This window comes from Zosterops lateralis (assembly GCF_965231275.1).
Source record: "Zosterops lateralis genome assembly, chromosome: 12".
Taxonomy (NCBI): domain Eukaryota; kingdom Metazoa; phylum Chordata; class Aves; order Passeriformes; family Zosteropidae; genus Zosterops; species Zosterops lateralis.
This window is the reverse complement of record NC_139772.1, coordinates 7125410-7142594: the sequence shown is the minus strand read 5'-3', so window position 1 is coordinate 7142594 and position 17185 is coordinate 7125410. Positions and strand designations below refer to the sequence as shown.

General features: G+C 43.0%; 1 protein-coding gene across 1 annotated transcript in view; it reads left to right on the top strand.

Annotated features, from left to right (window-relative positions):
- Positions 1–1721: 1721 nt before the first annotated feature.
- NETO2 (neuropilin and tolloid like 2) overlaps positions 1722–17185 on the top strand; it is a gene marked incomplete at its 5' end in the record, with an annotated part of 30270 nt that continues 14806 nt past the window's right edge. The window contains 3 exons of the mRNA XM_083870557.1: positions 1722–1755; positions 13736–13792; positions 15216–15356. Of these exons, the coding sequence (XP_083726683.1) occupies positions 1722–1755; positions 13736–13792; positions 15216–15356 (232 nt within the window). The remainder of the gene's footprint in view (positions 1756–13735; positions 13793–15215; positions 15357–17185) is intronic.

Sequence of the window (17185 nt, the reverse complement as noted above, 5' to 3'; positions counted from 1 at the left end):
CCGGCAGTTCCAGGGAGGAGACATGCTGTAGGAAATGCCCAGCGATTGTTCAGCCCGCGTTGCCCATGGGAGGTTGGAAGCCCCTGCAGGGCAGTGGGTGCTGCTGTCATTTCACACGCAGCCCGCGGGCAGCGCAGCGTTCCGGGGACCTGCCCCCGCTGTCCGGCACGGCCAAGGCTCCCGCCCCTCCCCGGCAGCCCGGAGGGGTCTGGCAGGACGGGAATTCCCGAGGCAGGATCTGCCTCTCCCTCCCTGCCCTTCCCTTCCCCGACATCGCCACCTGCCTCCGCCTCGGGCCCTTTCCCCAAGTGCCATCTCCCCTCCCGAGCTAACCCGATGTGATGGATAACCAGAGGGACGGGAGCCGGGGCAGGCAGCAGGCTAAGTGCGCCTTTTTATTAACTTCTTGTAAAGTAATAGCTCCATTTTAGCTGTCACTCCTGTCAAACAAGAGCCGCACAACAGCGTGTGACGGGCTGTTCCCGGCGCCGGGGCCGCAGGCAGCGCACACACACTGCACCAGCCGGGCAGCCGCACTGCCGGGGCCGCCTCCAGCGGGCTCTGCCGCCTGCGAGAGGGCGAGGGGAGCCACGGCAGACCAAGGGGAGCACCGCGTCCCTTTTACCCCATCGGGACCCACTCGGATCCCGAACAAAGCCGGGCAGCCGGGATTCAGGCTCAGCCCAGTGGCCGTGCCCTGGAGAGGGGCCGCAGGGCTCCGCGGGCAGCAGCCCCGCACACGGGAAAGCCGGGCAGGGCGGCAGGATGGGCACGGGGCAGGATGGGCACGGGGCAGGATGGGCACGGGGCAGGATGGGCACGGGGCAGGATGGGCACGGGCAGGATGGGCACGGCGGGGCCGAGGTGCGGGACAGGGCGGGGCAGCCCCGGCTCCTCTCAGGGATGGGGGAAGAACGGGCGCTGCTCCGGCGCCGCCGCCCCCGCCCCGCTGCCCGCCCGGCCGAGCGGGAGGAGCACAGCGGCCCCGCGGCTGCGGCTGTGCCTGTGCCAGTGCCTGTGGCTGTGCCTGTGCCTGTGCCGGTGCCTGTGCTGGTGCCTGTGCCTGTGCCAGTGCCTGTGCCCGTGGCTGTGCCTGTGCCTGTGCCTGTGCTGGTGCCTGTGCCTGTGCCTGTGCCCTGTGCCTGTGCCCGTGGCTGTGCCTGTGCCGGTGCCTGTGCCTGTGCCCGTGCCCGTGGCTGTGCCTGTGCCTGTGCCTGTGCCTGTGCCTGTGCCGGTGCCTGTGCCTGTGCCTGTGCCTGTGCCGGTGCCCGTGGCTGTGGCTGTGCCTGTGCCCGTGCCTGTGGCTGTGCCTGTGCCGGTGCCCGTGGCTGTGGCTGTGCCTGTGCCCGTGCCTGTGGCTGCTTGCGGGGCTCCGTCGGGGGCGGGCACATGCGTACAAGCGGCTCATCCAGGCAAACACCCCTCACATCTTAAATGAGCTTCATTTAGCGGCAGTCGCTCCAGTCGGGCTGGGAGCGGGCGGGCTGCGCTGGGAGCCCCGGGGCGGGCCGGCCCGGACGGAGCCCGCTCGGCTCTCGATGGGACTGAGCGCGGCGGCGGCTCGGCGGGCGGGCGGCGGGGGCTGAGCGAGCCCCGGGGGCGCCGGGCATGGCCGCGGGCGGGCGGGGGCCGAGCCGGAGCCGCGGGCACAGCGCCCTCGCCGGGGGCGCCGCCACGGCCATGGAGCGCCGCTGATCGCCGCCCACCGCCGCCGGGAGACGATGGCCCTGCACAAACTCTGCTCCGTGCTGGAAGGTAGGAGCCCCGCCGGAGCGGGCACCGCGTACCCCCGGAGCCGCCGCCCCCCCGCCTGCCCCGCGCTGCCCCCGCGCCCTCCCCGAGCCGGGGAAAACTTCAGAGAGCAGAGCGCGGGGGATGCGCGGGGGCGGCCGCCCCGCTGGTGCCGGGCAGCGCTCCGCGCCTCCCCAGCGCACCGGCCCCGGCCCCGGCCCCGGCCCCGGCCCCGCTCCCTGCCCGGCTCCCCGGCCCCGGCCCCGCTCCCTGGCCCCGTTCTGCCCCACGCGGGTCCCAGCGCTGCGGTGCCGGGCCGGGGCTGCGGGGCGGGCACTGCCGGATCCCAGCGCGAGGCCGGGCCGGGGTCCGCACCCATCCCCACCCATCCCGGGCCGCCCGCACCCATCCCGGGCTCCCCCGGTGCCGCTGGCGCGGGCGGGCGGCACTCGGGTTTGGGGGTTCCAGCGGCGGGGACCCCTCGGCACTCGGGTTTGGGGCTGTCGCACCGTCAGGGACGCCTCGAGTCCGGGGGGGTCCCAGCCTGTAAAAACGTGGCTCGGGGTGGCAGCGGCTCTGCCCCAGTGACCCGCGTATTCCCCAGACACACCGGCAATATCCCGCGCTCGTCTTTCCACAGTAAAAATACTCTTTGCTTTCGGGACTCTCCTGACGAGCTGCTCAACACTGTTCAGCTTATCACACTTGTTATCGGGAGCCAGGGCTGTTTTCAGTGAGGTTTTTATAAAATCAGTCACCCGGGTCACAGGCTGCCCCCTGCCCGGCGTTACTGGTGTGCTTTTCTTCTCGAGCCTTTTAAATCTTGTTTCTAACTTATTCCTGCTCAGAGGTAAACAACCAAGCAAGGCTCCTCATCCCAGCATTTCTTTGTCTGTGCTGTTATTTATACAGCTCAACAATGGGCGAGAGGTTTCTGTTAGAAAAGAAATCTCGATGTGGCACTTAACCTTGTGCCTCGAGAGATTATTTCCAGCATCCTGTATCTTCTTGAGCAGTAGCAGACTTGACGGGGATTCCAGTCTGTTTTGTTTTGTTTCATTGTAATGATGATGATTATTTTAAATTATTCAGTTAGGAGGTGTTGGTGTGACTGCATGCATTATTGAAGCCAACAAGGCATTACTGCAGAGTGGAGAACTGTTTTGTGTATATATTGATGTCTTCCCACAGTATGGAAGTTGTAAAGAAGTCTGCTTTAAATCCAGAATGTTTCCATGGGCCATAAAATCCCGTGTTCCTGGTGTGAAGGACTTTATATCTTTAGGGTTTCAAAAAAATATTTTTCATTTATTAGCATCATAACTGAGAGGCAGAAGATACTCGTTCTCAATAAACGTCTATCTCTCTATATTGTTAACCATCCACTGGGTTTAGACAACATAAGAACATATGGTTTACATGGGGAAGACAAGGCATTTAGATTCTGTTTTCTACTGCCTCTTTTAAGTAACATATTTAAATATCACAAGCCACTATAAAACAACAGTAAAATACAACTTCCCTGAACTACTGCTACAACTAGTAGCAGTATCTACTGTATCTCCTACTTAAATACTTTATACACATGCAGATTTAATTACATTTCAGAAATATGTGATTGCTGCAAAATTGACTGTACAGGTTTTCCACTGAACAGACCTGTATATTTTTTTATAATCACACTCATGTCTGGGTAAAAAGTCCCTCTACAGGAAGTTTTTTGTATTATTCATAATCCATAAATTGCACAAAGCCATTAGTCAATAAGCTGTTAGTATTCTAAACACATCCCTTGCCATGACTACAGAAACAACCTATCATTACTTAGCATCAGACACTCCCTTTTATCTCTGCTTCACTAGAAGTCGTTACATAGTCCCATTGTTACTAACCTAATCAGAAACAAAAAAAGTATATTTCTGTAGGTAGATATATAGATTTAGTTCCAGAAGGAAACCACTGGGAATAAAATTGAAAGTAATTGTCCATGTTTTACAAATTGCATCTTAAATTCTGCCTGGAAGTCCTACCTACAGTGGCAGTAATTTGTTTTTTTCCTCATACAAATAGCTTCATATGCAGAACTGGGGGAGTTCTGCTAAACCACATGCCAAGTACCATGAAGCTCAGTGTATCATGAGAAGTCCTATTTTATTTAATACTTCTTAGAAACAGTTTAGTCTTCTGTTCTTAACATGGAATGCATGTATAGATTTCTGTCATTAACAAGGATTCTATTTTTTGGCTTTGTTACCTCAGGGCAGAAGAGAGCCCATCATACTTTGTGGCAGTTGGAATTTCTTACATTAAGCTTGTTCAGAACTATTCTTCTTCCTCAGCTATCAATATCAAGGGCTATTTAAATAAACATCTTCATGTAATTCCTTGTCTCTGTCCATAGTGTTCAGCAAAACTTTTAAAAGTCTCATCCTGAGTCCCATCATCCTCCATGGACTCTTTGCTCTCCTCCAGCTCTCCCAGGCAGCGCTGGTGGAGCACGACAGCTCAGAGATTTCAGTGGCTGCAGCTTTAGCTCAAGTGGAGCCCAGCCAATGCCCACCTGCTTTCTCAGTGGGGTCTGTAACCTCTTGGAGGCCAAGAGCTGGCTGTGTGTGGGCTGTTGGAAGACAAAGCCTCTGCCTCCTGCCTTCAGCTCTCAATGACATCTTAAGCACATTAGAATCATTCCCTGAGCCTGGCACAGCTTGCAAAATGCAACTGCTCTACAGCAGTAAAGCACCATAACCCTCCACTTCATGAGAGAGAAAAGCAGCTGCTTTCCTAATAAAGCCATGCCTCTGTTATGCTTAGGAAGTAAATGTACCTGTCTTGAATTTCCTCATACCTGGTATTCCCCCAAAATGTGTTTGCTAAGAGCTTGTTCCCATGCTTCAAATATGCTCCCTCTTTCATTTCCATATGCTATTATTTGCTTAAAAAACTGTACAAGCTGTCAGTTAAATCCTTCCTCTACGTTAGTTTTGGTCTATTTCAGTTAATATATTGGATTAATTGAAAAAGCCAAAAAGATAATTCTGTAGCTTCTGACCCAATAATTCAACAAGCAGCTAGGGCTAGAACAAATTACTGCCACATTCCCAACCTTCCAGTGGACTACAGAATTATTTCCAACTTCATCAGGTTGCAAGAATGTGGACTGCTGTGATTTAACTTCCTGCCATTCTGCTCAGGCTCCTCATTTGCATTTTGGCATGATTTTAACATTTAATTTCTCACAAACAAGTAGTGTTAGGAAGTAATGCTTCCTTCCAGACAAAAGCTAGAAATTACGGCTCCCTGTTTCTGAAACTAAAAGGTGTAATAATGCCACAAAAACTGAAAATGAGCACAAAAAAAAAGTAATTCAAAAATCTCCTAATAGTTTCATGATTTGTTCATTGACACCAAAAGCAAAGTACTGACTATAGAAGCTACAGTGACCCTAATGAAGGCAGTATCAAGTGAAGTCAGAATATTATTTTTTACTTAATAAACAGTATCTACTTTGCACCTTTTCTGCTGCACTGAAAAAAAAGTGAAGCCCCAAACTGCTTGCAGTGCTAAGCAGTTCTGCAGAAGTAACTCAAGCAACTGCAGAACAGGATTCAAAAAGCTGCAGTGTTAAAAACAAGGCAAGCATTTGGTGATGTGTGTTTACACCTTGTTCTTAATACACTTACAAACTTCATATTCCAAATGCACCACCCTGCAGCATAACTTCAAATACATTAACTCCCCATTTTTCCTAAGACATAGTTGGCTGTGACTACTAAAAGTTTTACAGGACAGGTTGGTTCCAATTACACTGATATTAATAGCAAATTTCAGTGTGTTAAGTCAAGTATGTGGCTGTAGCCAGAGTATGGAATAACACTGGATTGAAGCTAAAGGAGCTACTGAATTATATATCCCTATCTAATGAAAAAGTTAAGATTTTCAGCATCTTCCTTAAGGTTTAATTCACAGGTAGAGATTAGACAGAAAAATTACCCCTGAAGCTAAACTTCATAAGCTGTTCATCATTTATGAACCTGTCAAAAAGTCAATTTAATTCACTGCAGAAATGAAGAGGGCTGCTAATTGCACATACTCTAGTACATGTAGTTTACATGCAAAACAAACCCAGTGCTACAAGTATAACCTGTCTGGACTGAAGCAAAATTTTAGTGTCTTGGATTCAAGATGGGGTTCTAACACTGCAATCAAGCTTCCTGCTTGTCTTCCTTGTACACTCCAATTTGTTTTTTCTTTAATTAATGAAGCACTTACAGCCTAGGACAACTTAAACAGCTTGCTGCCTCTGTTGACATATGACTGGCAACTGCCACCTCAAATACTGCAAGATATGGGATTGGGGGAGTGTAAATTTTACAACAAAAATCAGCATGTAACTTTGAATGAAAAAAAAAAATCCACATTTCTTTTAGATTATCTTTGTGCTTCACTCAGTGTGCTGTTATTACAAAGCTGACCCCACTATGCAGCAGGAAAGGATGAGCAATATGTTAAGAAATCGTTTCACAAAACCTCCTTCTTTATCATACAGTAAAATTGATGAACACAAAGTTAAGTCTCTTTTTAAGGGACTGAGAGTGAGAAGCTGGAAGAGAAGAAATTGTAGTCTGTATATAAATTGTTGCCAGACATGACAGAAGACAGCAGAAAGGATCTTTAAATATTAATGTCATAATAGGCATTCTAGAAAAGATTTCCACTGAAAAATATAGTATATTGCTAATAAATAAGAGAAGATAAAGAGGTCTGGTATAATCTGATCGATTTTTAAGTCAAAAGTATCACTATCCAATTTCTCTAGGAATAAGTTATTTCTGGGAAAGATGTATTCAGAATAGTCATGTGCAGGAGGATTAGCTCTGTCAGCTAGAGGGAAATCATCTGAACTTGGAAGTCAGTGTACATATTTTAATAAGGTTTTTGAAACCCCTCATCAACATGGTCTGCACATGCAGTCTTCTCATCAGTCTCTTGCTGCACACAGCTTGGAGATGAAAAGAAAAAAAAAGGTTCTTCCATATAAAAAGGAAAGTTCTTATTTTAAAAATGAAAGCTATCATTCTTCTGGCAGAAGTTTTGCTGGCAGACAGACCCAGGGATGGATTATAAGTAACAGGATGTGGAGCAACTGGTAAGATGAAGCAGCCCACAGCTACTTATACATTTCTAATGGAGGATGGGATCAGAAATGTTAAATGTTTTGAGCAAACCTAGAGGGGACTCTGTCACAGATCCATCCAAGCATGAATTGTTCTGGAGATGATTTTTATCAAAGGGACGTGGGAGAACTGCACTTACTTCCTGAATCAGTTAATCTGGTTTCTCTGCAGAAATAGAGTCCCAATTTGTTTCTCTGACAATCTTAAAGAGAGGAATCCCTACTGGAAACAGCTGGAGTGAGATGAAACTGTTATATCTGAGAATAGACCTGAGTGCATTCAGGTATCCTGCTGGCAGCTAATGGCTAACAAGATTTGGATCTTAGAAGGCACCAGAGCCACTGTTAATAGCTGGTGAAGCCCACTTCTGCCATCCAGCTTTTGTGAGAAGGATTAAAAATGTGTTGCCAGCTCCACTAGCATGCTCTGGGTAAGACTTAGACCAGCTAAAATATGTCTTGCCTGATGCACACGTTCATCTCTGTGCTTTATTCTGTGGCAATCCTGCTGTATGAGGAAACCACTGAAGCTGTTAATAGGGTAAGTTGTAGGCAGCCACCTTAACTGCTCCTTGATACTCATTTTACCTATCTGCAAATGTTCTGTTGAGACCACAATAGATTAAGGAATATATACAGACTATGAGCTTTAAAAATGTTAAGGATTCAAAAACTACCACGTTTTCATCCTCAGCAACAGAATTGTTAGTCTTAAATACAGCAGCAACAGATGCAATCCAGTATTCCTTTTGTCAATTAACAAACATAGCGAATGCCAGGAAGAGAGAGGAAAATCTCATTCCTTGAAATTTACAGTGTGTGTTTCTGAGCTAAAAATGGCTTGAATCCGAAAGCAGTTAATAACCTTTTTGAAAGAAAAGGATGTGATCATCCACACAGAATTACATGAAATTCAAAGTGTCTGGACACTTTACCTCTCTGTCTAAATTGCACAAGTTCTTTGCAAGACCACCCACCAGTCAATCACTCACTTTGAATTTGTGCAGCAACTTATCCTTGATCAGAGTACTTAAAAGCAACCATAACACGTAATTAATGTTGGCCAGAGAATAGGATAGGATATAATAATCATAAATGTCCCCAGGACATTAATAGCTAATATTAATGTTTAGACACGTAAGTAAAAAATGGATATAAAACCTGACATACTGTGATAAGCAGTTGCTGAAAGTAATGCTAATTTTAGCACACAGGGCAAATGAGGAGCTAGGTTTAAGAGGAATACACAGAGAAGGAACCATTCCCACAAGGCAAAACAGAGTATATAATTAAAATCAAGCATTTGTTACTCTAGGCTGTATCTGCCAGAAAGAAGCAGGCATCCTGGCAAGATTTTCCAACATGCATGACCTGTGTGTTGCCAATTACCATCTATCTGGACTATGTGTGTACAAGGTGCTGCCTAATCCAAGGAGCAAAGCACAGAGATCCAATGAATCCTGCTTTAAGCAAAGTCTGTCATCTTTATCCCTAGGATTCTGGCTACCACGTTACTAAGAATGTGCAATACTCTAAATGATTAAGTCTTTATTTTAAAAAATGGTGGAATGTTTCACTCTGTTTCTCAGTTGTGCCTGACTGCTCCTCAGTTTGATATTCAGCTTGCCCTGCATGCATAGATCCCCCATTGTCATCACTGAAGACAGACACTGCTCTCAGACCCACGCAGCAAATCGAGTCTGTTGTCTCTGTGTGAAGATCCCTAGAGCATGCAGAAAGAGCAGGGGAAAGACGTATCATAGGGAGCTCAGAGCTGTACTGTATCCCATGAAATCTGAAGAATGTGTTTTGCCAGAAAGTACAAGCATATGTCAGATTTGCAGCCTAAAGCACTTGTTTTTCTAAAGCACCATGCTGATTTCTCACTATTGGGTTGAGCACCCATTTACTGCAAAACTAACTACATTATTCTCATTTTTCAAGAGAAGTAGGAGCCAAACATTTGCGAACCTCTCTATAGATACTCCAATGCAGAAATTGCCTTATTTTTTTCTTTTTTAGCTTAGCTTTATTTTTTAAAAATTAAGAAATGCCAACAAAGAACATCTTGACTTCTGCAAACAATACAGAGTTTATTACACTGGTTCAGGGGCTTCTTTTATTCTATAAGCCTACCTCAACAACAGAATAGTAAGAATTTGCATTGTGTGTTTAGTGTCTTCACTCTTCAAAATTTATACAGCTGTCTGCAGGCTATGTGATCTAAAATATTTCATGCAAAGAAGTGAAGAAAATGAAAAATACATTCTTTTAAAAACAGAGACAGAAGCTTGCTGTTTTTTCTGTATTCCTAGTTCATGCTCACACAAATAAACTATCAGAGCTTTAAATGGTAGTACAAAAGTGTGCACCATAATTCATTAAATACAAGTCTATGACAAATACCAGATTCATGAATAAAAGAAGCTCCTCAATCTCTGCCTCCATGTCTGCACTGCTGTTGGCTTAATGATGGCCTCTTCTGCAGGGTACAGATCATAGTGGAAGCTCAATGTAAGATGCGGAAACACTAACCTTTATTACCTTTATCTCTAAGTATCTCTAAGTTCATAAGGTCAGTGTCCCATAGCTCAGGATCCTCTGGTAGAATTCTCACCATTCTCCTCCAGTAAAAACAAAACACTCAGCTCTCCCCTTGAATCCCTTTGATATTCAGTGCAATCCTGCACTGTGTGTGCTGTTACTTACATCAGCAAGCCATGTTCAAGTGGCATTTTTACTCAGTACTTGTGCTTCCTGTACCATAATAGACTATGGAGCTAAGCCTAGACTTATCTTTCATCTACACTGAAGAATAGTCATGTCAGAGAGATCTGTAGGAGACTTGAAAAGAGGGAAAAAAAGGAGCAGAGGAATACTGTGTCCAATTGTAAGTTCAGGTGCATAATAACTATTTGAATTGCAGTTTGTTGGAAATAACAGGATCATTCTTCATCCTTCTGGAAGTGCTACAAGACTATTAGTGAAAATGGTTTAGTCTCTTATGACTGCTCTAATTGCTGTGACTGTGTCCCTGCTGCAGTACCAGGACAGTGGTTCAGTATTAGCTCTCTACTGCATCAACTTCCAGGATTGGCCTCTTCCCTAGACATCTTCCTTCTTATAGATTTGTACTGTCCAAATTAGTCTTTGAGATTCAAAATTATTTTTCCAGGAAGTAGTATGAATTTAGGACACCAGGAGATTCGTTTGTTGTTTTTAAAATGCCCACAAAAATGGGTTAATGGAAACAGTCTGAAAGGTCTAAAAATATCCTGACTGATTTTTTTTTTCTTTTCTTTTCATCCTGAATATTGATAGACCTTGTTTTCAGCCCCTAAACTCCTGTTTGCTTTCCCACATTTTACTGTGTCATGTCAATGCACTCAGTTTAAGGCAATACTACCTCAGGCAATGGTGCCCAGTTCTCTCAGGAAGAACAGGTAAGTCCTCTCCACCTTTGTGCCAGCAATGTCACACTGATAAGGACAGCATACATGCAGACCATTAGCCGGAGACACCTCTTTTCTTTATCATACTGTCATCCAGGATAAAAGTGGTGCCAGAGGAAGACCCTGGAACGTTTGCTACTCTGAATACATCTTAAGGGTTGTTGAGAGCATGAGAAGAATGGGCATTGCCAGGGAAGGGCAAGAAAGAGGTGTGAGAGATGAAAACCGAAGAGGATGAAAAAGGCAAGGAACAAAGAGAAAGTGGCCCATACTCTTCCCACTCATCCATATTACATGACAAAAGGGAGACAGTAAGACAAATATTCAGCCCATATCTTCTGCAGATTCTTGCATATCCGTGCTGCTCTGAAAGAAATCGGCACTGTTTGTTTGCATTTACACGCACACAGGCGCTGGACTATTTATAGAAACGGCACAGCTCTAGTGAAAGCCAATCAGGCTTTCTGAAGTCCTTTTAGGGGGGTTGTTTCTGTATCCACATCAGCAAGAAGGGAAATCAATGGTTAGTGTAACAGAACATCTATTCTTACATTGTTTCCATCAGTACAATCACTGAAATATATGTAGATGCATACTGAATTTAAAAAGAAAATGTGTTGTAACAGTGGTAGCCACAGTAAAGAGCTGTACTAAATAAAAACTAAAGCAAATCAACAAACCCTCAATTTTTCACTGTTGCTTGACTATTTGCATTCATTTTGTTAGTCACATGGTAATTTCACTCATATCTATCTGTGTGTTTGCTTTAAGGAAAAAAGTCAAAGCTCGTTTTGTATTTTGAGAAGGAGCATAAGTTACACAGAGCTTGCTCTGTCCTTGCAAAACAGAGGGTGGGCATAGCCCATCTTAAGGAAAAGTGAATTCAATAAAACATAATGACACATGATTTACACAGGATTGGGGAAACTGCCTTTACTTTAATAATAAAAGCCAACTTTGAAGTGTTGCACCAAAACCAGTGTAGAAAAAACCAAAGAAACAAGATTGACAACTTTATAACCACTGTCAAAGTTCTCTGTTAGGGACAAGTGATCTCAGGAGTACAAAGGCATTGTAAGTTCATGCAACTCATAAACTCAGATATTTCAGTGTACAGTTTGAACAGAGAAGCTGCAAAAATAACCTGTAAATAATTTTGAAATAGTGTAATCTTTGTAAGGAATAGTAGAAACTAAAACCAGCTGAAAATTAATGTCAATCATATGTTAATGAAGATGGGATATTTGTTTATTTGCTTAAAAGATTACTGAACATCCATAACTGAATACCAGTAATGGGTGCTAGGTACTTTATTCTGAAGGAGGAATTTTCCATCTAGGGTGAGTCAGAAATGATTAGCAGCATCTGCTTTGTATTTGGATAATGACAGATAGTGTATTTTTAAGTATATTAATATTGATGAAAATGCAGAATTTTTGCAAAGATAGAAATTGAAAAACTACTTAAATCTTCACCTACTCTAACATAATCCATCCCTAAAAATCAAATAAGCTTCTAAGAACATAGCACTTGTTTGCAAGACCCATATGGTATTTTAGAAAACACCCACAGTTATAAACCTAATTTACACAGGAAAAACCAGTTGTTGGTGAGGAAAGTTTCAGAATGAAACACAGTCTACTTCAATATGGGTAGAGAGAAGAAAAGGTAGCAGAAACATACATAATAAAACATAAATGCTAGATGGACACTTTCAGGAGCAGACTTTGTTTCCTTTTATCTTTTCCCAAGACAATATATCCATGCCAGCATTAGAGGAGCATCTGGATGAGCTGAGTCAAGATCACTGTGGTTTTCAGTCAGTGCATGCTCACTCTGGAACTCTAAAGGGCTCAAAGTCCAACAGCAACACAGAGAAAACCACAGATGGAAAAAATGCCATTTCAACTGAGCCACTAAAATGCTGGAACAACAAGGCAGGAAGGCTGGGAAAATAAAATGAATTTCTTGAATGTGACAATAAAATTCCTGCTGAAATCTCTTTTTTGCCCTGCAGTGCTAAGGCCATGCCTGCCTGACAAGTAGATTAACAACATGGGAAGGGCCATACCAGGTCACATCAAAGGTCCATCTTACTTGGTATTTTCTTCTACAGAGATATAAAAGCAGAACGAGTATAAAAGTAGAGCAAATTATAGTTGCCCCAAATACATCCCAGACTTTGAACAACTTACAGCTTAAGGGGTTTCTGTAACAGAATTTTCTACCTCACGGATGCATTATGAGTTATGTGAATTAAAAAAAGAAAAGAACAACCTTTGTTTAATTTGAACATACCACCTGCTCGCTTTTTCTGACACCCCCTGGTTCTCTACTGGAAGAGACAAGTAGTAGTTGCTCAGTTCTCAATCTCAGTGATACCTGTGATTTTGTAACTTGTATCCTATCTATCCCTTCTGTCCAGGGCAGTGCAGGCCTGCTTAGCCTGTTCTGTAAGAGACTTGTCTGGAATTTCTGAGATACTCCAGATGGAAGCAAATGAAAGATTTGAAGAGTGGCATATTAATTTAGTCTATTTCATTCTCTTTCCCCTTCCCAATAATCCCAAACAATTTGAAGTGACAAAGTTGACAAAACATTTTAGGAAAATCTGAACATTAAGCTGCTTTAAAATTGCTGATGGACTGTGGAATATGGAGTTTTTTCATATGTGCTCTTCCTACAGATGCTTCTTAGGTGCAGGGAATGTATAAATGTAAGGGAAAGGCCAAAAGTAAAACAGCCAGGAAGGAAGGAAGGAAAGAGGGAGGCTCTTCATTCTTGGGTTGGGATGTCCTGGACTCCAACACTTCATCTCCAGAACTTGCATCTGCCCGTTTTTTACTGCCCCATAATTTGCAGAAATCACTGGTACTGTGTGGCAGCATCACAACAACCAGTCTTGCAATCACAAATCTGTGAAATTTGTGGAGGGGTTAAGACCATGCAGTGTCTCCTGTGGTCTGGATTAATTTCTTGGAAGCTGGAGAAGTCTTTTGCACACATTATGCAAATAGAGTTTTAGGATAAATATGATTCATTATAGCAGAGAAACATCTTGTTTCAGGCTATAAAGGTTTTATAGACAACAGATACCATGTAAACTCTAGAAAATATTCTTAAAAGTCCACTCAAATGAATTGCTGTTCTCACACACACTTTCTTGAGGAACCTGGAAGGGGGACCAGCAGAGCATATAGACAGCACTGGTTTCATAAGTTGAAATTTTTTAAAAAACACATAAATTAATTGCATCTTTTTGTATGTTCTGAGTTGTTTTGGTCAGTGATGCCAGGATTTGCGTGAAGTGGGACTGCAGAAAATGGTCTATAACTCTGAAGAATTAATGATGTTTTTCCTGTCCAATTTCTCTCATCAGTGTTGCTTGTAACAATCCTGGTAGTGGAAGGCATTGCCGTTGCACAGAAGACACAAGGTACAATTTCAGTTTGATGATTTTCTCTCAAAAAATTGAAGAATTTTATAACTTTTAATTGAGTAAGTGAAATGTTTAGCTCTTGAATTATCAATATGAATTGTAGAAGTTTCCATTTTCCCCTATTTGCTGTGTTTTCTCCCAAATGAACAAAGCCATGCAGTCACAAAGGTCATGGAAGTTTCACTTTCCCAGGAAAGTTCTACAGTTTTAGATGTTAGAGGTAGCAAAGAAACCAGCACGGAAATTCATGTTTTCTGTATCTGACAACAAGCTTTTCAAATAGTCCACCCACAAACAATTTTGAAGCCTGCTGAGTGGGGAAGGAATCAATTTCACAAACCTTATTTTTTCATATGTGGGATTACCCACACTTAAGAGAGAAGAATTCCTTGAACTGCCACCTACAGAATTTCCTTGAAAAATTTCTTCAGGAGAGGGAGTTTTCACCCCCATAAATCAAAAAGCTGTCAAGATACTGGTAGAAGGTGATGTACCTTACTGGAGGCATCTAAGACCTGTATCAGCATGGATGTCCTCTCACAGGTCTGCAAATTAAAAGTGTGCAAATATAAATAACACCATGAGAGTACCTTGTGAGATTTAGGAAATATTTATCAGAAAATACTTATCCTGTGTCTTACATTCCCCAGTTCTCCTGATACCAAGGAGAAGGGCCAAAGGTACTTGAGAATGTTCCCAACCTCTTCTCTGTGGATGAGGAAATCCTAACCAAGATCCTGTGAATGATCCAGCATGAAGAATTACCTTACTAAACTGCATAATCTCAGTCACAGAACACATTTCCTTGTACATCCAGAAGAGGAGCTTTGATCCTAAATCAGACCCTTAGCTACCAGGGCAATCTACCTATTGCAAGGAATTTTATTAACTACTATTGCTATATTTAGTGTATTTGCATATTGTAATTAATTCTGTTACAAACATTCTGTATTCCAACAAATTACTATAAATAGATACCCCACCTTAGCATATTCTGGAATCAGCGTCAAAACCAGTGAAACAAATATTTCCAATTATATTTACATAGGAATGGAGATGACATAAGCCATAAAATTATGGTATTGGCAGCCACTGTGACTGTTTCACTTAGAAGAGTATCAAAAAACTGAACTGAGTCAGGTACAGAAAAAAAACAGACCAAAACTACTCCCTCTCCTTTCCAAGGATTTCTAGATATATTTGATATTCAAAAACTGTGATTTCTTTAGGATATACTCCACCGCAAAATTAAAGATAAGATTTTCTTAGATAGATATTAATGAGTACCCTACAAGAGGGCTTGCAAACCAAAATAAATTACTTTCTTCTTTATAGGCTATGTGTCAGTCCAGAGTTTTACTTTATAAAATATGGATGCTTGCAGAAGAAACTTATTTGATCACTTTTTCTTTTGCTTAAGGTGGGCAGAATATTGGAGTGAATCGCATTCCTCCCACCCAGTGTGACAACTGGGTCCGGACCAGTAATGGAGGACATTTTGCTTCACCAAACTACCCAAACATGTACCCACCCAATCAAGAGTGCATCTATATCTTAGAAGGTACATGCTGAATTTCTGTTTTGTTTTGCTGTAATCTTACTGTTAAATGGAAAATCTTGAACTGTTAAAACTGTCATCTTACACTGCTGTAAAATATTGCTTGCCCGTACTGGTAATATAATGAATTCTGCAGTCATTTACTTGAACAAGAAGCTAAATTTTCTCTCAAGTAATAACAACAAATAAATAAATTCAATTAAATAAACATTAAGAAATTAGTTATGTAGAATACAACATATCCTCACAGCCAGGAAAAGGAGCAGCATATCTCTTGTAATCTATGAAGGTATGGAATTAGTAAGATAAAAATTGTAGCTTGCTATCTTAATATCACTGATAATAGATTGCAAAAGACGAAGGCTATTTCATGCCATGCTGTACTGTTCTATCTCACCAGCAGAAAACCTTTATGCTGTCCTTCATTAATAAAAAAGAGATATCTGGCTGCCGTAGCACTGTACTAAAAATACAAAGATTTGTTAGCTCTGCTGAGGTCACTATTAAAATAATGTGATGAGGACAAAAAAATGTCATTAACTAGAATAAAACCGTATTCCAATGAGAATATCTTAAATAAAGGCTGCAAGACTTGAGATACTCCAATTATATTTCCTCTTATTAGAATGCACCCAAAACCCACTGAAGTCAGCTAAAAATATTAGTCAGCCTAATCATCAGATTCATATCAATTAATTGAAATATTTCGAGTAATGAGGTTTGGTGAGTTTTTATTTGTGCAGCACAGTGGTGGTTCACAGGCCCCTCCTTTTTGCTTGTTCCCATGCACATCTTGGTTTTGCACCTTGCCTGCCCAAGGATGCCCCAGGGAGCAGCCAGCCTGTCCTGCTGCAGGGCTGGGGCACAAGAGCAGCTTCCAGCTCTCCTCAGTCCTTCCACAGAAAACTCTGTGGGTGCCTGAGCGGGGCCCTCGGGAATTTCTAGCCAAGATCTGCTCCTTCAAGCAGACCACTGCCAACATTCACAGCAGCTCCAAAGGCATGGAGCTTGTGTGAAGGAGGCAGAAGGTCTGACAGGAGTGTTGGAGAGGCAGGAGTAAATCCTTTTGGTGTTCAGGAGGAGCAGGCAGCGTGTGATTCCTCAGTGCTGCTGCCACTCCCGATCCCAGCCACGATCGAGAAGTTCACGTAGCGCGGCCGATGCCAAGAACAAGGAACACTAAAGCCATTCATACAGGAGAAAGTCTTGGGATCCAAACCACGGATGTGAGAGCCAGGATTTAGGGCTCTGATCCCAATCCTGATGTTAGGCTGCCACAGGCTCAGACTCGCCAACATCTGTAGCCACCTGCATGTTACTGACATATATGAAGTGCTTAGACTTCTCTGAATATTCTAATAAAAGATGTCTTCTGTGAAAGGATCTACAAATTTGGACTTTATGTTTAAGAAATACCGAGTAGTTCTTCCTGTCTTTTTCTTTTCCATTCTTCTCTGCATAGCTCAGTATTTTTGTCCTTTTTATGTATTTTGCTTTCACAGAACACTTGTTTTAATTTATATCTTAATATTTAACTGCTTGAATATCTTTGCATATATGTTAATATCTATTATATGTGCATTAAATTAATGTGATTTCTGAATTTTCAACAATTAAGATCCGCAAGCAAAAAAATTTTGTATGATTCTATGCAAAAATACCTCTTAGAAAATAAGTTTTAAAATTTTTGTAGCAGACTACAGATGTGTTTTGAGAAGTTTCCAGTTTCTTTTTTAACTCTCTGTTTTGGAGGCCTGTATCTTCATTACTTAATGTCTTTGTGTTTTTTATTGAGATTTTTGTTTAATCTTTCGCTCAATTTTTTTTGTGTC